This window comes from Electrona antarctica (genome assembly GCF_951216825.1).
Source record: "Electrona antarctica genome assembly, chromosome: 15".
NCBI lineage: Eukaryota > Metazoa > Chordata > Actinopteri > Myctophiformes > Myctophidae > Electrona > Electrona antarctica.
In genome coordinates this window covers 494,770-519,561 of record NC_136796.1, presented here as the reverse complement: position 1 = coordinate 519,561, position 24,792 = coordinate 494,770, and the positions used below count along the sequence as shown (strand labels likewise).

The 24,792-nt window shown below is 46.7% G+C and overlaps 1 protein-coding gene across 1 annotated transcript; it reads right to left on the bottom strand.

Moving 5' to 3' along the window:
• Window positions 1–490: 490 nt before the first annotated feature.
• Window positions 491–24,505, bottom strand: tomm7 (translocase of outer mitochondrial membrane 7 homolog (yeast)). The gene is made up of 3 exons (XM_079521745.1): window positions 24,287–24,505; window positions 3,920–3,968; window positions 491–1,086 (listed from the first exon to the last, which is right to left on the bottom strand). Exons 1-3 carry the CDS (start codon window positions 24,387–24,389, stop codon window positions 1,071–1,073), a joined length of 168 nt encoding a protein of 55 aa, XP_079377871.1. The 5' UTR covers window positions 24,390–24,505; the 3' UTR covers window positions 491–1,070.
• Window positions 24,506–24,792: the final 287 nt, after the last annotated feature.

The window sequence follows — 24,792 nt, the reverse complement described above, 5'->3', positions numbered from 1 at the left end:
GATGGGGTCGGTGGCCAAATACATATAATCTTGGGGGTCCTTGACATGAAAATGTTTGAGAACGACTGGCATAGAAACATGGGGTTTTTCCGAAAACTGTCAGGATTTAGAAGACATTTGTAGAATCGTCCTCAGGTCAGAATTGGTTAATGAGTACAATTTACTTATTACTAATTCACTTAATAGTCTTCCTGCTTTTCTATTGAGACATTTAGGTGGTGTCAAAGGTCATGTCTCACCCAGACACAGGATCTTTTCTATTGAGACATTTAGGTCGTGTCAAAGGTCATGTCTCACCCAGACACAGGATCTGACACGACCTCCGACCTGATGTTCAAGGTTCGATTTATCCCCCGAGCAAGCAGGCCCGGCTCTATTAGTTCAACGGTAGAAACTTCAGCACTTGCTGAAACCGGGTTCAAGTCCGAATCTGTGCAGCTTTATAATACATACCGAAAAATAAATGAACTTTCCACAAACACGCTTTATGTATCAAAAGGATGTAATTTCCATTAAGATTTATTGACAGACATGTTCCATAATTTAGGTGTTGCACATTTCAAAAAAAGGAAAAAAAAAGAATAGGTGTCTGGACTTTAGTTCTTTGTTCCATTGGTCATCCAAGCAGTCCAGACATCGGCCCACCCATCCATCGGCCCACCCATCCATCGGCCCACCCATTCATATACAGTCCATACAGCAGGTACAGTAGCCATGTAAACGGTGTGTGGACACAGAATACATACAGTACTCATTCAAGAACAGAAAGAAAATGTTCTCAAGAAAGAGATGTCAAACATTGGACGCCAACACTTGGGGGCATGAAAAATTGAGACATGGTGGGTGTCCATGTCCCAGGGGACTGCCAGGGGTCGGTAGGTAGGATGGTGGGTGTCCATGTCCCAGGGGACTGCCAGGGGTCGGTAGGTAGGATGGTGGGTGTCCATGTCCCAGGAGACTGCCAGGGGTCGGTCGGTAGGTAGGATGAGGGTCGTCATTGTGACCATGGCGAAGGGGAGGTAGGGGACGGGTGGTCCTCAGCCCAAAAGGGGAGGTACCTCAGGTGGTCCTCAGCCCCAAAGCAAACTGGAACAAATAAAACAAGGAGGTTAGCAGTTTAACAGAACTAATCGCTATTCCACCTTCGTCACCCTGTTCTGACAAATACAAATGATGCGCGTAGGATGTGAAAACTACTAATTCTTGTACAAATTGCATTTTTTAGAGCGCTTTTCCAAGTGCTCAAAGCGCTCTACACTGGTTCGTTCCTTCATACATTGGGAGGTGAAGCGGCGAACAGTAGACGCCAGCGTCCACACTTCCCACATCAACACACCGACGGTGGCGAGCTCACAGCCTCACAGCGACCGACTCATTGGAGGCGACGTGGGGTTCAGTGTCTTCTTGCCCAAGGACACTTCGACATGTGGACAGGAGGAGGAGCCGGGATTCGAACCGCCGACCCAGGGATCATTGGACGACCTGCTCTACCTCCTGAGCCACAGCCGCCCATAATAAAGTTTATTATAAATTAACATAATTTCACTCTCTTCTACAACTGTAGAAGATCGTCTCATTGGGGTGGAAACCTCATTTTTCTTCAGGATTCAGATTGAAAAGTAGCAGATCTACAAGCTCAGAGAACCAGCGTTGGGGGAACGTTACTTTTAACTGTATTCTGTAATGTTACAGGATTATACGTCCATTAAGAAGTATTCCAGTACGTTACAAGATTACCTTCAGAGAAAAGTAACTCATGGACGGGAACCCCTTTTGGTGTTTCAAGCATTATGTTATACTTTAGCTATTGAAAAATAGCAGATCTACAAGCTCATAGTGCGGCACCGAGTGCCGCGCTATGAGCTCGTAGGTCTGCCATTTTTGAAAAATCGTGACAAATTTGGAATAATATATTCTTTCAGAGCGGGGGGGGGGGGGGGCGGGTCCCTGAAACAACATATTTTCAGATGGGGGTCGGCGGCCAATTACATATATTTTTGGGGGTCCTTGACTTGTGGACAATTTACAATTTAGGCATTTAGCAGACGCTCTTAATCCAGAGCGACTTACATTAGGCAAGAACAAAAGTATGGGAATACATCACATATATAAAATGCATTTAACAAGAACGTAACTAGAACATATCTATATAATGACACTATACATATTAACTATACATATATACTATACTATGCTATACATATGTACTATGATGTGCTATGACTACATACAATGCAATTATTGTGCTGTCTACATGACATGCTATAAGTCTGTTTCAAATGCTATCTAAGTCTAAAAAGTGCTATCTAAGGGGGTAGGATAAGTGCTATGGGCCATGATGGAGTCTGAAAAGGTGGGTCTTCAGACTACGGCGGAAGATTGGGAGTGATGCTGCAGTTCTGACTGCAACGGGGAGTGCATTCCACAGTTTTGGGGCCAGACGGGAGAAGAGTTTGGGACGTGTGGAGCGTTGTCCCGGCGTTTTTAGTGAGGGTACTTCCAGCTTTCCTGCGTTGGCTGATCTGAGTGCGCGGGAGGGTTTGTAGGGTTCAATCATGCTTGCAAGATATGGGAGATATGTGGAGCCATGCTGGGCTTCACACGGACTCGTTTGCATCGACGTTGATCTCCTCCTTTCACCAATACATCCAATAATAGTGAATACTTACTTCCTTTCACCAATACATCCAATAATAGTGAATACTTACTTCCTTTCACCAATACAACCAAATAATAGTGAATACTTACTTCCTTTCACCAATACATCCAATAATAGTGAATACTTACTTCCTTTCACCAATACATCCAAATAATAGTGAATACTTACTTCCTTTCACCAATACAACCAAATAATAGTGAATACTTACTTCCTTTCACCAATACATCCAATAATAGTGAATACTTACTTCCTTTCACCAATACATCCAATAATAGTGAATACTTACTTCCTTTCACCAATACATCCAATAATAGTGAATACTTACTTCCTTTCACCAATACATCCAAATAATAGTGAATACTTACTTCCTTTCACCAATACATCCAAATAATAGTGAATACTTACTTCCTTTCACCAATACATCCAAATAATAGTGAATACTTACTTCCTTTCACCAATACAACCAAATAATAGTGAATACTTACTTCCTTTCACCAATACAACCAAATAATAGTGAATACTTACTTCCTTTCACCAATACAACCAAATAATAGTGAATACTTACTTCCTTTCACCAATACAACCAAATAGTGAATACTTACTTCCTTTCACCAATACATCCAATAATAGTGAATACTTACTTCCTTTCACCAATACATCCAAATAATAGTGAATACTTACTTCCTTTCACCAATACAACCAAATAATAGTGAATACATACTTCCTTTCACCAATACAACCAAATAATAGTGAATACTTACTTTACTTCCACAGCCTTAACTAAACCATAAACTCTCCGTCTTCTCTCCATCATTAAATTAATTTAATGTCATATAGCTTAGGTAGTTCGGGCATCTGCTTAAGGGGGGGGGGGGGGGGGGGGAGTTGCACCACTCAGTTCACACGGGTGTGATTTTACTAGGCGACTAGTTGTTACCCATTTTGGGCGGGAACCCCTTTTTGTGTTTTAAACATTATGTTATAATTTAGCTATTGAAAAATAGTCAGGCCTAAATGGGTTGACTAGGCCTACCTATTATGTACAAAAAAACAATATTTATTTTTAAAAATATTTGTACATTTTAAAACTGTGTACATTGGTGACTATAACTATAATCTACCAGATCTTGTAGTATAAAAAAGAAAAAAATAATCTATCAACTAGTACCAAGAAGGTCAACTAGTGGATTTACTAGTTGAATAGTCGATTTTATTTTATTACAGAAGTCATTGATGATTTGATAAGCTTTATATACACACCTCAGGACGGTTGGTTCAGGCATGCCTGGGTCCGCTCCCCGTTTGAAACCTGGAAGATCACAAAGTAGAAATGAGACAATAATGAAGGAAAAGGTGGAAAAAGTCACAACAAAAAGTTTTTCTTCAGTTTCTTTGCCCACCAGAGTGGCTTTCCAGCATTATTTAAATATAACCAGCATTATTTAAATATAACCAGCATTATTTAACCCATTTTGACCTGACAGTTTTCTGAAAAAGCTATGTTTCTATGTCAGTGGTTCTTCGATTTTTCAAAAATAGCAGACCTACAAGCTCATAGCGCGCCACTCGGTGGCGCGCTATGAGCTTGTAGATCTGCTATTTTTCAATAGCTAAAGCATAACATAATGCTAACACCAAAAGGGGTTAGCCTTATAAATGGGATAACAAGCATTATTTAAATATAACCAGCATTATTTAAATATAACCAGCATTATTTAAATATAACCAAGGCACACCGCTGGTTTCCAAGTAGTTAGGACAAGACAAAATTAACTTAAATGTTATTTAAAATTTATCCCATTTAAACCAGAGGACAATTCTACAAATGTCTTCTAAATCCTGACAGTTTTCTGAACACCTCAATGTCAGTGGTGCTCAACCGTTTTCATGTCAAGGACCCCCAAAAATATCTGGATTTGCCCCCCCCCCCCCCCCCCCCCGCCCCATCTGAAAATATGTTGTTCCAGGGACCCCCTAGAAGCAAAGATTTGAGTTAAAAACGTTCGCTCTGAAAGAATATATATTCAAGATTTGTGCTGCATTTTCACGATTTTTCAAAAATAGCAGACATACAAGCTCTACATACCAACTGTATGACTGTATCAGACATAAGACAATGTTGTAGCACATTAGTGCTGCCAACGAATATTCCATATTCGAATAAATATTCGAATGTAAAAAAAAAAAGAATAATCAAATGTATTAAATTAAGATTCAAATTAAAAAAATAACCAATACATTGCTGTGTGAGTTCTGGCGAGACTCTGTGCCACGTAAACTAAAACATACCAAAATTAGGCTATTAAGATAATTATGAATCATTCATTTGATCTCGCAAGACTCAAGAGAGTGCATTTCTCAGTCAGCACCAACCGCGGCCCATACAGGACCGGACCATACAGGACCGGCCCATACAGGACCATACAGGACCGGACCATACAGGACCGGCCCATACAGGACCATACAGGACCGGACCATACAGGACCGACCCATACAGGACCATACAGGACCGGACCATATAGATAAAGAAAGAGAAAGCTTTACAGCATATTAGGCTGCAATATTCATATCATATTCATATTAACCCATTCTGGGCGGGGAGCCCTTTTGGTGTTTTAACTAAGCATTATGTTATACTTTAGCTATTGAAAAATAGCAGATCTACAAGCTCATAGCATGCCACCGAGTGGCACGCAATGAGCTTGTAGGTCTGCTATTTTTGAAAGTCAAATTTAGTCACATATATTCTTTCAGAAGACTTTTTTTATTTTGACGTCAGGCCTAAATGGGTTAAAAATCATATGCATTCGACATTCTAAATTCGTTGGAATCCATGTGGTTTTATAAGAAATATTAAAATGTCATTTTTGGCCAATTCTGGCAGCACATCCTGGTAAACCAGCTCGTCCAAAAATATCTCCGTTCAAAATGGAAAATCAATAACGCTACGCGTCCTAATCCTCCCACGGACGGAAGGCAAAGAGAATCCCGGAATCTCACATCCATTTAATGAGCATTTCTAGTAAGGCGCGCGCACACACACGCACACGCACACACACACACACACACACGAAGAATTCCCACATATGCAGTTCTAACTTGATGTCATAGCCGAGTAATAAACTGGATGTCTTGAGTCTTGTTCGGCTGATTCGTTTTCCTTGTGGGGGATGATTGTCATTTATCATCAGCTAAGCGTAGGACGCGGTCCTAAGCGTAAAGTAAACAGTGTTTTGCAGACTGACTTACATCATGATACAGTGTGCACTGCTATGTGATGTGTGCAGCAATAGAGGCCCAGGAAATCATTCCCAATGCCTTTTTCCCATAGACATTTCAAAAAAGTATTTATTTTAAGACCTTATAAGCGTCGTACAAAGCCAACTCGAGTCGTGACAAATCGTGACAACAAACACAATATTTTGGACCAAACAAATAATTAAAAAGAAGAAAAACAACAAAAAAAAGTGTTGTAACCTGCCGTTTTCTTCTTATTAACAAACAGCACTCCTGTCTCACTCCTCCTCTGCCTCTCATGGCGTCGCTCATACGCACACGTTGCAACTTGCATCACACATGATGATGATGATGATGCAACACACTTCACGTAAGCAGGTTTCCCAGAAGAAGGCAATGTCTCAGAATAGATTATTAATATTGTATATGTGAACCGGATTCTCAATTAAGTGGCTAACCCATTTTATGGGTTTTAAAGCATAATGTTATACTTTAGCAGATCTACTTTAGCAGATCTACAAGCTCATAGTATGAACTTGTAGGTCTGCTATTTTTGAAAAATCGTGAAAATGTGCCTCAAATCTTTGAATATATATTATTACAGAGTGAACATTTTATATATTCAGATGGGGGGGGGGGGGGGGGGGGGGGGGGCGGAGGCATTATTACATATAATTGTTGGGGTTCTTGACATGAAATATTGAGCACCACTGATACAGAAACATAAGGTTTTTCAGGATTTTGAAGACATTTTTAAAAATGTCGACGTCAGGCCAAAATGGGTTAAATAAAGGCTACAACAAAGAAAAGGAAAAAGGTCACTACTTTAAATATCTGACCCCCCACTAGTGAAATTAACAAGTTGGGCTGATTTCATAACGACTAAAAACGTCATACTGCCTCATACAGCTTTTTGCACCAGATGAGACAAATCAAATTAATTAACCCCCAGCCAGGATCAAGCCGCCACGATCCGAGAATTTTCCACTGAATTCTGGGCCATCTGTGGAATAGTATGCAGTGTGCGCGGGGCAGAATAATATTATATTAATTCTTTATGTAAAGATTGATTGTTGGGGGGGGGGGGGGGGGGGTTATTACTGCAATACAGGCGGTAAGGGGAAGATGAATATCGCAGTAAATAACATTCCATACCGCCTACTGTTTAGCCCTAAACAGTAGTGCAACATCAACATATTCACTATTCACTATTATGAAATATCATCATGTGATGTGATCAAATGACATGGTATGGGATTGGCACAGACTGGCCTTTATTTCTCGCCGATACCAGCCGTTTAGGAAGTTAGACAGCTTTCCCCCATTCTGGTATCGATACGACTGTTGTGTCAGCTACTTTCTGGTATTTACGTCACCAAGGCTCAAACGCTCCGGATCTCAAGAGTATAGGGCCAGTTCCTGGTGGGATGCCCAGGGGTGGTTCCAACAACACAACCTAATGACAGCAGGCCAGGGCAACTCCACCCCACAGGGTGCGGTCGAGACTCCTGCAATGTCCAAAGTTCCACAACCACACCAACCACTAATGCGTACGCACACGCTCTCTCACACACACACACACACACGCTCTCTCACACACACACACACACACACACACACACACACACACACACACACACACACACACACACACACACACACACACACACACACACACACACACACACACACACACACACACACACACACACACACACACACACACACACACACACACACACACACGCACGCGCACGGAGGATGACTGCTCAAAGTAAGCACTTCCTTTTTGCGGTGTTTCTCTACAGCCAGCCACGTCATTCAGAAACCACACAGTAGGCCTGTCAAAATGATTCATCTTACAGGGAACAGTATTACACTGTCATGCTATGTGACCTAGGTGTCATGTGACCTAGGTGTCATGTCACAGAGCATGACCGTGCAAGAATAATTAATTGCATTTTTATAGCGCGTTTCCAAGTGCTCAAAGCGCTTAACGACGGTCCAGTGTAGGGTTCAGTGTCTCATTGGAGGCAGTGGTGAGTGTATTTCCAAACAGTTTTTTTATACCCAGCACCCTAATCAAGGGAACTTGATTCAGCTGGAGGGGCACTTTCTGACGAGGGAACCTCCCGAGAGCACTTCAAGTCAAGGGACTGGTTTCAGAAAGGGCCTAGGGTTCAGTGTCTTGCCCAAGGACACTTCCACATGTGGACAGGAGGAGGAGCCGGGATTCAAACCGCCGACCCAGGGATCATTGGACGACCTTCTCTACCTCCTGAGCCACAGCCTTCTGGGGACCCCCGGAAATGCTTTGGCCATGTCTCGCGGCCCCCTGCCCCCCTCCCCACCCCCAATACAAATTGGCCTCTACAATAACCTTAATAGAGAAAATACATCATAAATAAATACCGGTACTGAAACCGGATATAATCATTAGGGATGCACCGAAAGGGACATTCTTGGCCGAAACTGAATATAGGAAACAGTTGGCCGAAAACCGAATATCCAAATATGATCCTACCATTGCTGTCATGGCCGTACCTTAAAGCTACCTGATTTATGGCAAAATAAACTGGCATTTTTAGCAATTTTCTGCCGAATATTTTCTGCAGCCTAATATTCGGTGCATCACTAAATAATCATTAAGGAAGGTTTATGCATGCACTATGTGTACTATGTAAACTCTTAATTTCCATTTTCCAGCCATTCGGTTGCCCCCACAATCATTTGGTTCCATTTGTACACTCAGAGTTAAATTAACAATGTTTTTACAATATAAATTGGGGGTCCCAGAGATAGAAAATTAAATTCCATTCAATGGGGGACCGTAGACTAATGCATGTCAAGCTGGGGGTCCTTTAAATTAAACAGGTTGAGAATCATTGCTGGAGCCGTACAAATCTCCTCTCATGGGGGTCCCTGGAATACATTTTCTAATGGGGGTCCACAGGCCAATTAGTGTCAATTTGGGGGTCCTTGACATGAGAAAGATTGGGACTTATATATGGCTGGCTGAGTGTGTATAGACTCACTTTATGCATATGGGTAACATGTCCCATGAATATATGATATATGAATTCATTCAAGCTAACCAGGCTAACAGAACAGAGGTACTGACCCAGTGGGGATGATGCTAAGCTAACCAGGCTAACAGAACAGAGGTACTGACCCAGGTACAGCACTGTAGGGATGATGCTAAGCTAACTAGGCTAACAGAACAGAGGTACTGACCCAGTGGGGATGATGCTAAGCTAACTAGGCTAACAGAACAGAGGTACTGACCCAGTGGGGATGATGCTAAGCTAACAGAACAGAGGTACTGACCCAGTGGGGATGATGCTAAGCTAACCAGGCTAACAGAACAGAGGTACTGACCCAGGTACAGCACTGTAGGGATGATGCTAAGCTAACTAGGCTAACAGAACAGAGGTACTGACCCAGTGGGGATGATGCTAAGCTAACCAGGCTAACAGAACAGAGGTACTGACCCAGTGGGGATGATGCTAAGCTAACCAGGCTAACAGAACAGAGGTACTGACCCAGTGGGGATGATGCTAAGCTAACCAGGCTAACAGAATGGAGGTACTGTGGGATGATGCTAAGCTAACCAGGCTAACAGAACAGAGGTACTGACCCAGTGGGGATGATGCTAAGCTAACTAGGCTAACAGAACAGAGATACTGACCCAGTGGGGATGATGCTAAGCTAACCAGGCTAACAGAACAGAGGTACAGACCCAGTGGGGATGATGCTAAGCTAACCAGGCTAACAGAACAGAGGTACTGACCCAGGTACAGCACTGTAGGGATGATGCTAAGCTAACCAGGCTAACAGAACATAGGTACTGACCCAGGTACAGCACTGTAGGGATGATGCTAAGCTAACCAGGCTAGCAGAATAGAGGTACTGTGGGATGATGCTAAGCTAACCAGGCTAACAGAACAGAGGTACTGACCCAGGTACAGCACGGTGGGGATGATGCTAAGCTAACCAGGCTAACAGAATAGAGGTACTGTGGGATGATGCTAAGCTAACCAGGCTAACAGAACAGAGGTACTGACCCAGGTACAGCACGGTGGGGATGATGCTAAGCTAACCAGGCTAACAGAACAGAGGTACAGACCCAGGTACAGCACCGTGGGGATGATGCTAAGCTAACTAGGCTAACAGAACAGAGGTACTGACCCAGTGGGGATGATGCTAAGCTAACCAGACTAACAGAACAGAGGTACTGACCCAGGTACAGCACCGTAAGGATGATGCTAAGCTAACTAGGCTAACAGAACAGAGGTACTGACCCAGTGGGGATGATGCTAAGCTAACTAGGCTAACAGAACAGAGATACTGACCCAGTGGGGGAGATGCTAAGCTAACCAGGCTAACAGAACAGAGGTACTGACCCAGTGGGGATGATGCTAAGCTAACTAGGCTAACAGAACAGAGATACTGACCCAGTGGGGATGATGCTAAGCTAACCAGGCTAACAGAACAGAGGTACTGACCCAGGTACAGCACTGTAGGGATGATGGTAAATGGTAAATGGTGCATTTATATAGCGCCTTTATCCAAGGCACTTTACATAGATTGTGCATTACATTCACCCATTCACACACACATTCATACACCGATTGCAGCGGAAGCCATGCAAGGTACCAACCAGCACATCGGGAGCAATTTGGGGTTCAGTGTCTTGCCCAAGGACACTTCGACATGTAGACAGGAGGAGCCGGGATTCGAACCGCCGACCCATGGATCATTGGATGACCTGCTCTACCTCCTGAGCCACAGCCGCCCCCTAAGCTAACTAGGCTAACAGAACAGAGGTACTGACCCAGTGGGGATGATGCTAAGCTAACCAGGCTAACAGAACAGAGGTACTGACCCAGGTACAGCACTGTAGGGATGATGCTAAGCTAACCAGAATAACAGAACAGAGGTAGTGACCCAGGTACAGCACTGTAGGGATGATGCTAAGCTAACCAGGCTAACAGAACAGAGGTACTGACCCAGGTACAGCACGGTGGGGATGATGCTAAGCTAACCAGGCTAACAGAACAGAGATACTGACCCAGGTACAGCACTGTAGGGATGATGCTAAGCTAACCAGGCTAACAGAACCGAGGTACTGACACAGGTACAGCACCGTGGGGATGATGCTAAGCTAACTAAGCTAACAGAACAGAGATACTGACCCAGTGGGGGTGATGCTAAGCTAACCAGGCTAACAGAACAGAGGTACAGAACCATGGGGATGATGCTAAACTAACCAAACTAACAGAACAGAGGTACTGACCCAGGTACAGCACCGTGGGGATGATGCTAAGCTAACTAGGCTAACAGAACAGAGGTACTGACCCAGTGGGGATGATGCTAAGCTAACTAGGCTAACAGAACAGAGATACTGACCTAGTGGGGGTGATGCTAAGCTAACCAGGCTAACAGAACAGAGGTACACACCCAGGTACAGCACCATGGGGATGATGCTAAGCTAACCAGACTAACAGAACAGAGGTACTGACCCAGGTACAGCACCGTGGGGATGATGCTAAGCTAACTAGGTTAACAGAACAGAGGTACTGACCCAGTGGGGATGATGCTAAGCTAACTAGGCTAACAGAACAGAGATACTGACCCAGTGGGGGTGATGCTAAACTAACCAGGCTAACAGAACAGAGATACTGACCCAGGTACAGCACTGAGCACTGTACTAGCCTAGTACAGTGCTCAGTGCTGTACCTGGGTCAGTACTACTAGGGATGATGCTAAGCTAACTAGGCTAACAGAACAGAGGTACTGACCCAGTGGGGATGATGCTAAGCTAACCAGGCTAACAGAACAGAGGTACTGACCCAGTGGGGATGATGCTAAGCTAACCAGGCTAACAGAACAGAGATACTGACCAAGGTACAGCACTGTGGGATGATGCTAAGCTAACCAGGCTAACAGAACAGAGGTACTGACCCAGGTACAGCACTGAGCACTGTACTAGGGATGATGCTAAGCTAACTAGGCTAACAGAACAGAGGTACTGACCCAGTGGGGAGGATGCTAAGCTAACCAGGCTAACAGAACAGAGGTACTGACCCAGTGGGGATGATGCTAAGCTAACCAGGCTAACAGAATAGAGGTACTGTGGGATGATAATAAGCCAACCAGGCTAACAGAACAGAGGTACTGACCCAGTGGGGATGATGCTAAGCTAACATAACAGAGGTACTGACCCAGTGGGGATGATGCTAAGCTAACCAGGCTAACAGAACAGAGGTACTGACCCAGTGGGGATGATGCTAAGCTAACCAGGCTAACAGAACAGAGGTACTGACCCAGTGGGAATGATGCTAAGCTAACCAGGCTAACAGAATAGAGGTACTGACCCACTGTGGGATGATGCTAAGCTAACCAGGCTAACAGAACAGAGATACTGACCCAGGTACAGCACTGTAGGGATGATGCTAAGCTAACCAGGCTAACAGAACAGAGGTACTGACCCAGGTACAGCACCGTGGGGATGATGCTAAGCTAACTAGGCTAACAGAACAGAGATACTGACCCAGTGGGGGTGATGCTAAGCTAACCAGGCTAACAGAACAGAGGTACAGACCCAGGTACAGCACCATGGGGATGATGCTAAGCTAACCAGACTAACAGAACAGAGGTACTGACCCAGGTACAGCACCGTGGGGATGATGCTAAGCTAACTAGGCTAACAGAACAGAGGTACTGACCCAGTGGGGATGATGCTAAGCTAACAGAACAGAGATACTGACCCAGTGGGGGTGATGCTAAGCTAACCAGGCTAACAGAACAGAGGTACTGACCCAGTGGGGATGATGCTAAGCTAACTAGGCTAACAGAACAGAGATACTGACCCAGTGGGGATGATGCTAAGCTAACCAGGCTAACAGAACAGAGGTACTGACCCAGGTACAGCACTGTAGGGATGATGCTAAGCTAACTAGGCTAACAGAACAGAGGTACTGACCCAGTGGGGATGATGCTAAGCTAACCAGGCTAACAGAACAGAGGTACTGACCCAGGTACAGCACTGTAGGGATGATGCTAAGCTAACCAGGCTAACAGAACAGAGGTACAGACCCAGGTACAGCACCATGGGGATGATGCTAAGCTAACCAGACTAACAGAACAGAGGTACTGACCCAGGTACAGCACCGTGGGGATGATGCTAAGCTAACTAGGCTAACAGAACAGAGGTACTGACCCAGTGGGGATGATGCTAAGCTAACAGAACAGAGATACTGACCCAGTGGGGGTGATGCTAAGCTAACCAGGCTAACAGAACAGAGGTACTGACCCAGTGGGGATGATGCTAAGCTAACTAGGCTAACAGAACAGAGATACTGACCCAGTGGGGATGATGCTAAGCTAACCAGGCTAACAGAACAGAGGTACTGACCCAGGTACAGCACTGTAGGGATGATGCTAAGCTAACTAGGCTAACAGAACAGAGGTACTGACCCAGTGGGGATGATGCTAAGCTAACCAGGCTAACAGAACAGAGGTACTGACCCAGGTACAGCACTGTAGGGATGATGCTAAGCTAACCAGGCTAACAGAATAGACGTACTGTGTGATGATGCTAAGCTAACCAGGCTAACAGAACAGAGGTACTGACCCAGGTACAGCATGGTGGGGATGATGCTAAGCTAACCAGGCTAACAGAACAGAGGTACTGACCCAGGTACAGCACTGTAGGGATGATGCTAAGCTAACCAGGCTAACAGAATAGACGTACTGTGTGATGATGCTAAGCTAACCAGGCTAACAGAACCGAGGTACTGACCCAGGTACAGCATGGTGGGGATGATGCTAAGCTAACCAGGCTAACAGAACAGAGGTACTGACCCAGGTACAGCACCGTGGGGATGATGCTAAGCTAACTAGGCTAACAGAACAGAGATACTGACCCAGTGGGGGTGATGCTAAGCTAACCAGGCTAACAGAACAGAGGTACAGAACCATGGGGATGATGCTAAGCTAACCAGACTAACAGAACAGAGGTACTGACCCAGGTACAGCACCGTGGGGATGATGCTAAGCTAACTAGGCTAACAGAACAGAGGTACTGACCCAGTGGGGATGATGCTAAGCTAACTAGGCTAACAGAACAGAGATACTGACCCAGTGGGGGTGATGCTAAACTAACCAGGCTAACAGAACAGAGATACTGACCCAGGTACAGCACTGAGCACTGTACTAGCCTAGTACAGTGCTCAGTGCTGTACCTGGGTCAGTACTACTAGGGATGATGCTAAGCTAACTAGGCTAACAGAACAGAGGTACTGACCCAGTGGGGATGATGCTAAGCTAACCAGGCTAACAGAACAGAGGTACTGACCCAGTGGGGATGATGCTAAGCTAACCAGGCTAACAGAATAGAGGTACTGACCCACTGTGGGATGATGCTAAGCTAACCAGGCTAACAGAACAGAGATACTGACCCAGGTACAGCACTGTGGGATGATGCTAAGCTAACCAGGCTAACAGAACAGAGGTACTGACCCAGGTACAGCACTGAGCACTGTACTAGGGATGATGCTAAGCTAGCTAGGCTAATAGAACAGAGGTATTGACCCAGTGGGGAGGATGCTAAGCTAACCAGGCTAACAGAACAGAGGTACTGACCCAGTGGGGATGATGCTAAGCTAACCAGGCTAACAGAATAGAGGTACTGTGGGATGATGCTAAGCTAACCAGGCTAACAGAACAGAGGTACTGACCCAGTGGGGATGATGCTAAGCTAACATAACAGAGGTACTGACCCAGTGGGGATGATGCTAAGCTAACCAGGCTAACAGAACAGAGGTACTGACCCAGTGGGGATGATGCTAAGCTAACCAGGCTAACAGAACAGAGGTACTGACCCAGGTACAGCACGGTGGGGATGATGCTAAGCTAACCAGGCTAACAGAACAGAGGTACTGACCCAGTGGGGATGATGCTAAGCTAACCAGGCTAACAGAACAGAGGTACTGACCCAGGTACAGCACTGTAGGGATGATGCTAAGCTAACCAGGCTAACATAACAGAGGTACTGACCCAGTGGGGATGATGCTAAGCTAACCAGGCTAACAGAATAGAGGTACTGTGGGATGATGCTAAGCTAACCAGGCTAACAGAACAGAGGTACTGACCCAGGTACAGCACGGTGGGGATGATGCTAAGCTAACTAGGCTAACAGAACAGAGGTACTGACCCAGTGGGGATGATGCTAAGCTAACTAGGCTAACAGAACAGAGATACTGACCTAGTGGGGGTGATGCTAAGCTAACCAGGCTAACAGAACAGAGGTACACACCCAGGTACAGCACCATGGGGATGATGCTAAGCTAACCAGACTAACAGAACAGAGGTACTGACCCAGGTACAGCACCGTGGGGATGATGCTAAGCTAACTAGGTTAACAGAACAGAGGTACTGACCCAGTGGGGATGATGCTAAGCTAACTAGGCTAACAGAACAGAGATACTGACCCAGTGGGGGTGATGCTAAACTAACCAGGCTAACAGAACAGAGATACTGACCCAGGTACAGCACTGAGCACTGTACTAGCCTAGTACAGTGCTCAGTGCTGTACCTGGGTCAGTACTACTAGGGATGATGCTAAGCTAACTAGGCTAACAGAACAGAGGTACTGACCCAGTGGGGATGATGCTAAGCTAACCAGGCTAACAGAACAGAGGTACTGACCCAGTGGGGATGATGCTAAGCTAACCAGGCTAACAGAATAGAGGTACTGACCCACTGTGGGATGATGCTAAGCTAACCAGGCTAACAGAACAGAGATACTGACCAAGGTACAGCACTGTGGGATGATGCTAAGCTAACCAGGCTAACAGAACAGAGGTACTGACCCAGGTACAGCACTGAGCACTGTACTAGGGGTGATGCTAAGCTAACTAGGCTAACAGAACAGAGGTACTGACCCAGTGGGGAGGATGCTAAGCTAACCAGGCTAACAGAACAGAGGTACTGACCCAGTGGGGATGATGCTAAGCTAACCAGGCTAACAGAATAGAGGTACTGTGGGATGATAATAAGCCAACCAGGCTAACAGAACAGAGGTACTGACCCAGTGGGGATGATGCTAAGCTAACATAACAGAGGTACTGACCCAGTGGGGATGATGCTAAGCTAACCAGGCTAACAGAACAGAGGTACTGACCCAGTGGGGATGATGCTAAGCTAACCAGGCTAACAGAACAGAGGTACTGACCCAGTGGGAATGATGCTAAGCTAACCAGGCTAACAGAATAGAGGTACTGACCCACTGTGGGATGATGCTAAGCTAACCAGGCTAACAGAACAGAGATACTGACCCAGGTACAGCACTGTAGGGATGATGCTAAGCTAACCAGGCTAACAGAACAGAGGTACTGACCCAGGTACAGCACCGTGGGGATGATGCTAAGCTAACTAGGCTAACAGAACAGAGATACTGACCCAGTGGGGGTGATGCTAAGCTAACCAGGCTAACAGAACAGAGGTACAGACCCAGGTACAGCACCATGGGGATGATGCTAAGCTAACCAGACTAACAGAACAGAGGTACTGACCCAGGTACAGCACCGTGGGGATGATGCTAAGCTAACTAGGCTAACAGAACAGAGGTACTGACCCAGTGGGGATGATGCTAAGCTAACAGAACAGAGATACTGACCCAGTGGGGGTGATGCTAAGCTAACCAGGCTAACAGAACAGAGGTACTGACCCAGTGGGGATGATGCTAAGCTAACTAGGCTAACAGAACAGAGATACTGACCCAGTGGGGATGATGCTAAGCTAACCAGGCTAACAGAACAGAGGTACTGACCCAGGTACAGCACTGTAGGGATGATGCTAAGCTAACTAGGCTAACAGAACAGAGGTACTGACCCAGTGGGGATGATGCTAAGCTAACCAGGCTAACAGAACAGAGGTACTGACCCAGGTACAGCACTGTAGGGATGATGCTAAGCTAACCAGGCTAACAGAACAGAGGTACAGACCCAGGTACAGCACCATGGGGATGATGCTAAGCTAACCAGACTAACAGAACAGAGGTACTGACCCAGGTACAGCACCGTGGGGATGATGCTAAGCTAACTAGGCTAACAGAACAGAGGTACTGACCCAGTGGGGATGATGCTAAGCTAACAGAACAGAGATACTGACCCAGTGGGGGTGATGCTAAGCTAACCAGGCTAACAGAACAGAGGTACTGACCCAGTGGGGATGATGCTAAGCTAACTAGGCTAACAGAACAGAGATACTGACCCAGTGGGGATGATGCTAAGCTAACCAGGCTAACAGAACAGAGGTACTGACCCAGGTACAGCACTGTAGGGATGATGCTAAGCTAACCAGGCTAACAGAACAGAGGTACTGACCCAGGTACAGCACTGTAGGGATGATGCTAAGCTAACCAGGCTAACAGAATAGACGTACTGTGTGATGATGCTAAGCTAACCAGGCTAACAGAACAGAGGTACTGACCCAGGTACAGCATGGTGGGGATGATGCTAAGCTAACCAGGCTAACAGAACAGAGGTACTGACCCAGGTACAGCACCGTGGGGATGATGCTAAGCTAACTAGGCTAACAGAACAGAGATACTGACCCAGTGGGGGTGATGCTAAGCTAACCAGGCTAACAGAACAGAGGTACAGAACCATGGGGATGATGCTAAGCTAACCAGACTAACAGAACAGAGGTACTGACCCAGGTACAGCACCGTGGGGATGATGCTAAGCTAACTAGGCTAACAGAACAGAGGTACTGACCCAGTGGGGATGATGCTAAGCTAACTAGGCTAACAGAACAGAGATACTGACCCAGTGGGGGTGATGCTAAACTAACCAGGCTAACAGAACAGAGATACTGACCCAGGTACAGCACTGAGCACTGTACTAGCCTAGTACAGTGCTCAGTGCTGTACCTGGGTCAGTACTACTAGGGATGATGCTAAGCTAACTAGGCTAACAGAACAGAGGTACTGACCCAGTGGGGATGATGCTAAGCTAACCAGGCTAACAGAACAGAGGTACTGACCCAGTGGGGATGATGCTAAGCTAACCAGGCTAACAGAATAGAGGTACTGACCCACTGTGGGATGATGCTAAGCTAACCAGGCTAACAGAACAAAGATACTGACCCAGGTACAGCACTGTGGGATGATGCTAAGCTAACCAGGCTAACAGAACAGAGGTACTGACCCAGGTACAGCACTGAGCACTGTCCTAGGGATGATGCTAAGCTAGCTAGGCTAATAGAACAGAGGTATTGACCCAGTGGGGAGGATGCTAAGCTAACCAGGCTAACAGAACAGAGGTACTGACCCAGTGGGGATGATGCTAAGCTAACCAGGCTAACAGAATAGAGGTACTGTGGGATGATGCTAAGCTAACCAGGCTAACAGAACAGAGGTACTGACCCACTGTGGGATGATGCTAAGCTAACCAGGCTAACAGAACAAAGATACTGACCCAGGTACAGCACTGTGGGATGATGCTAAGCTAACCAGGCTAACAGAACAGAGGTACTGACCCAGGTACAGCACTGAGCACTGTACTAGGGATGATGCTAAGCTAGCTAGGCTAATAGAACAGAGGTATTGACCCAGTGGGGAGGATGCTAAGCTAACCAGGCTAACAGAACAGAGGTACTGACCCAGTGGGGATGATGCTAAGCTAACCAGGCTAACAGAATAGAGGTACTGTGGGATGATGCTAAGCTAACCAGGCTAACAGAACAGAGGTACTGACCCAGTGGGGATGATGCTAAGCTAACAGAACAGAGATACTGACCCAGTGGGGGTGATGCTAAGCTAACCAGGCTAACAGAACAGAGGTACTGACCCAGTGGGGATGATGCTAAGCTAACTAGGCTAACAGAACAGAGATACTGACCCAGTGGGGATGATGCTAAGCTAACCAGGCTAACAGAACAGAGGTACTGACCCAGGTACAGCACTGTAGGGATGATGCTAAGCTAACTAGGCTAACAGAACAGAGGTACTGACCCAGTGGGGATGATGCTAAGCTAACCAGGCTAACAGAACAGAGGTACTGACCCAGGTACAGCACTGTAGGGATGATGCTAAGCTAACCAGGCTAACAGAATAGACGTACTGTGTGATGATGCTAAGCTAACCAGGCTAACAGAACAGAGGTACTGACCCAGGTACAGCATGGTGGGGATGATGCTAAGCTAACCAGGCTAACAGAACAGAGGTACTGACCCAGGTACAGCACTGTAGGGATGATGCTAAGCTAACCAGGCTAACAGAATAGACGTACTGTGTGATGATGCTAAGCTAACCAGGCTAACAGAACCGAGGTACTGACCCAGGTACAGCATGGTGGGGATGATGCTAAGCTAACCAGGCTAACAGAACAGAGGTACTGACCCAGGTACAGCACCGTGGGGATGATGCTAAGCTAACTAGGCTAACAGAACAGAGATACTGACCCAGTGGGGGTGATGCTAAGCTAACCAGGCTAACAGAACAGAGGTACAGAACCATGGGGATGATGCTAAGCTAACCAGACTAACAGAACAGAGGTACTGACCCAGGTACAGCACCGTGGGGATGATGCTAAGCTAACTAGGCTAACAGAACAGAGGTACTGACCCAGTGGGGATGATGCTAAGCTAACTAGGCTAACAGAACAGAGATACTGACCCAGTGGGGGTGATGCTAAACTAACCAGGCTAACAGAACAGAGATACTGACCCAGGTACAGCACTGAGCACTGTACTAGCCTAGTACAGTGCTCAGTGCTGTACCTGGGTCAGTACTACTAGGGATGATGCTAAGCTAACTAGGCTAACAGAACAGAGGTACTGACCCAGTGGGGATGATGCTAAGCTAACCAGGCTAACAGAACAGAGGTACTGACCCAGTGGGGATGATGCTAAGCTAACCAGGCTAACAGAATAGAGGTACTGACCCACTGTGGGATGATGCTAAGCTAACCAGGCTAACAGAACAGAGATACTGACCCAGGTACAGCACTGTGGGATGATGCTAAGCTAACCAGGCTAACAGAACAGAGGTACTGACCCAGGTACAGCACTGAGCACTGTACTAGGGATGATGCTAAGCTAGCTAGGCTAATAGAACAGAGGTATTGACCCAGTGGGGAGGATGCTAAGCTAACCAGGCTAACAGAACAGAGGTACTGACCCAGTGGGGATGATGCTAAGCTAACCAGGCTAACAGAATAGAGGTACTGTGGGATGATGCTAAGCTAACCAGGCTAACAGAACAGAGGTACTGACCCAGTGGGGATGATGCTAAGCTAACATAACAGAGGTACTGACCCAGTGGGGATGATGCTAAGCTAACCAGGCTAACAGAACAGAGGTACTGACCCAGTGGGGATGATGCTAAGCTAACCAGGCTAACAGAACAGAGGTACTGACCCAGGTACAGCACGGTGGGGATGATGCTAAGCTAACCAGGCTAACAGAACAGAGGTACTGACCCAGTGGGGATGATGCTAAGCTAACCAGGCTAACAGAACAGAGGTACTGACCCAGGTACAGCACTGTAGGGATGATGCTAAGCTAACCAGGCTAACATAACAGAGGTACTGACCCAGTGGGGATGATGCTAAGCTAACCAGGCTAACAGAATAGAGGTACTGTGGGATGATGCTAAGCTAACCAGGCTAACAGAACAGAGGTACTGACCCAGGTACAGCACGGTGGGGATGATGCTAAGCTAACTAGGCTAACAGAACAGAGGTACTGACCCAGTGGGGATGATGCTAAGCTAACTAGGCTAACAGAACAGAGATACTGACCTAGTGGGGGTGATGCTAAGCTAACCAGGCTAACAGAACAGAGGTACACACCCAGGTACAGCACCATGGGGATGATGCTAAGCTAACCAGACTAACAGAACAGAGGTACTGACCCAGGTACAGCACCGTGGGGATGATGCTAAGCTAACTAGGTTAACAGAACAGAGGTACTGACCCAGTGGGGATGATGCTAAGCTAACTAGGCTAACAGAACAGAGATACTGACCCAGTGGGGGTGATGCTAAACTAACCAGGCTAACAGAACAGAGATACTGACCCAGGTACAGCACTGAGCACTGTACTAGCCTAGTACAGTGCTCAGTGCTGTACCTGGGTCAGTACTACTAGGGATGATGCTAAGCTAACTAGGCTAACAGAACAGAGGTACTGACCCAGTGGGGATGATGCTAAGCTAACCAGGCTAACAGAACAGAGGTACTGACCCAGTGGGGATGATGCTAAGCTAACCAGGCTAACAGAATAGAGGTACTGACCCACTGTGGGATGATGCTAAGCTAACCAGGCTAACAGAACAGAGATACTGACCAAGGTACAGCACTGTGGGATGATGCTAAGCTAACCAGGCTAACAGAACAGAGGTACTGACCCAGGTACAGCACTGAGCACTGTACTAGGGGTGATGCTAAGCTAACTAGGCTAACAGAACAGAGGTACTGACCCAGTGGGGAGGATGCTAAGCTAACCAGGCTAACAGAACAGAGGTACTGACCCAGTGGGGATGATGCTAAGCTAACCAGGCTAACAGAATAGAGGTACTGTGGGATGATAATAAGCCAACCAGGCTAACAGAACAGAGGTACTGACCCAGTGGGGATGATGCTAAGCTAACATAACAGAGGTACTGACCCAGTGGGGATGATGCTAAGCTAACCAGGCTAACAGAACAGAGGTACTGACCCAGTGGGGATGATGCTAAGCTAACCAGGCTAACAGAACAGAGGTACTGACCCAGTGGGAATGATGCTAAGCTAACCAGGCTAACAGAATAGAGGTACTGACCCACTGTGGGATGATGCTAAGCTAACCAGGCTAACAGAACAGAGATACTGACCCAGGTACAGCACTGTAGGGATGATGCTAAGCTAACCAGGCTAACAGAACAGAGGTACTGACCCAGGTACAGCACCGTGGGGATGATGCTAAGCTAACTAGGCTAACAGAACAGAGATACTGACCCAGTGGGGGTGATGCTAAGCTAACCAGGCTAACAGAACAGAGGTACAGACCCAGGTACAGTAACCATGGGGATGATGCTAAGCTAACCAGACTAACAGAACAGAGGTACTGACCCAGGTACAGCACCGTGGGGATGATGCTAAGCTAACTAGGCTAACAGAACAGAGGTACTGACCCAGTGGGGATGATGCTAAGCTAACAGAACAGAGATACTGACCCAGTGGGGGTGATGCTAAGCTAACCAGGCTAACAGAACAGAGGTACTGACCCAGTGGGGATGATGCTAAGCTAACTAGGCTAACAGAACAGAGATACTGACCCAGTGGGGATGATGCTAAGCTAACCAGGCTAACAGAACAGAGGTACTGACCCAGGTACAGCACTGTAGGGATGATGCTAAGCTAACTAGGCTAACAGAACAGAGGTACTGACCCAGTGGGGATGATGCTAAGCTAACCAGGCTAACAGAACAGAGGTACTGACCCAGGTACAGCACTGTAGGGATGATGCTAAGCTAACCAGGCTAACAGAACAGAGGTACAGACCCAGGTACAGCACCATGGGGATGATGCTAAGCTAACCAGACTAACAGAACAGAGGTACTGACCCAGGTACAGCACCGTGGGGATGATGCTAAGCTAACTAGGCTAACAGAACAGAGGTACTGACCCAGTGGGGATGATGCTAAGCTAACAGAACAGAGATACTGACCCAGTGGGGGTGATGCTAAGCTAACCAGGCTAACAGAACAGAGGTACTGACCCAGTGGGGATGATGCTAAGCTAACTAGGCTAACAGAACAGAGATACTGACCCAGTGGGGATGATGCTAAGCTAACCAGGCTAACAGAACAGAGGTACTGACCCAGGTACAGCACTGTAGGGATGATGCTAAGCTAACCAGGCTAACAGAACAGAGGTACTGACCCAGGTACAGCACTGTAGGGATGATGCTAAGCTAACCAGGCTAACAGAATAGACGTACTGTGTGATGATGCTAAGCTAACCAGGCTAACAGAACAGAGGTACTGACCCAGGTACAGCATGGTGGGGATGATGCTAAGCTAACCAGGCTAACAGAACAGAGGTACTGACCCAGGTACAGCACCGTGGGGATGATGCTAAGCTAACTAGGCTAACAGAACAGAGATACTGACCCAGTGGGGGTGATGCTAAGCTAACCAGGCTAACAGAACAGAGGTACAGAACCATGGGGATGATGCTAAGCTAACCAGACTAACAGAACAGAGGTACTGACCCAGGTACAGCACCGTGGGGATGATGCTAAGCTAACTAGGCTAACAGAACAGAGGTACTGACCCAGTGGGGATGATGCTAAGCTAACTAGGCTAACAGAACAGAGATACTGACCCAGTGGGGGTGATGCTAAACTAACCAGGCTAACAGAACAGAGATACTGACCCAGGTACAGCACTGAGCACTGTACTAGCCTAGTACAGTGCTCAGTGCTGTACCTGGGTCAGTACTACTAGGGATGATGCTAAGCTAACTAGGCTAACAGAACAGAGGTACTGACCCAGTGGGGATGATGCTAAGCTAACCAGGCTAACAGAACAGAGGTACTGACCCAGTGGGGATGATGCTAAGCTAACCAGGCTAACAGAATAGAGGTACTGACCCACTGTGGGATGATGCTAAGCTAACCAGGCTAACAGAACAAAGATACTGACCCAGGTACAGCACTGTGGGATGATGCTAAGCTAACCAGGCTAACAGAACAGAGGTACTGACCCAGGTACAGCACTGAGCACTGTACTAGGGATGATGCTAAGCTAGCTAGGCTAATAGAACAGAGGTATTGACCCAGTGGGGAGGATGCTAAGCTAACCAGGCTAACAGAACAGAGGTACTGACCCAGTGGGGATGATGCTAAGCTAACCAGGCTAACAGAATAGAGGTACTGTGGGATGATGCTAAGCTAACCAGGCTAACAGAACAGAGGTACTGACCCAGTGGGGATGATGCTAAGCTAACATAACAGAGGTACTGACCCAGTGGGGATGATGCTAAGCTAACCAGGCTAACAGAACAGAGGTACTGACCCAGTGGGGATGATGCTAAGCTAACCAGGCTAACAGAACAGAGGTACTGACCCAGGTACAGCACGGTGGGGATGATGCTAAGCTAACCAGGCTAACAGAACAGAGGTACTGACCCAGTGGGGATGATGCTAAGCTAACCAGGCTAACAGAACAGAGGTACTGACCCAGGTACAGCACTGTAGGGATGATGCTAAGCTAACCAGGCTAACATAACAGAGGTACTGACCCAGTGGGGATGATGCTAAGCTAACCAGGCTAACAGAATAGAGGTACTGTGGGATGATGCTAAGCTAACCAGGCTAACAGAACAGAGGTACTGACCCAGGTACAGCACGGTGGGGATGAAGCCCCAGCGGATGACGAACTGTCCGCACTGGAACACCTGCTGCAGCCTCTGCTTGGTCTCCTTGCTGAGTTTAGCCATGATGACAGAAAGATGAAGACGTCTCTCCTCCAGGTAGGATAATAATAATAATACAACTCAACCACAGCAGCACATGAATGAAGGACGCGAGAGAGAAGAGGAAGCGACGTGACGTCAGGGGATATATATGGTAAAACTCCACGTTTAATTATTGTAGCGCGCCACCTAGAGGGCCAAACCAGGACATACACAACAACAGCAGTACTATAACTGTAAAATAGCTCAAGGCTGTATTGCTGATTAGGTTAGGACCCCCGCAGTGGTGTCCGGTTAGAACTTAAACCAGGATGCTTCGACTTCAGCCTTCTCCCTGAAGCCGACCCTTTATATTCTCGACCATGGGCTTGTCACGATGACTAAGCTAGTTAGATCTATCCATATATGGTTCTACCACATCTGTCTG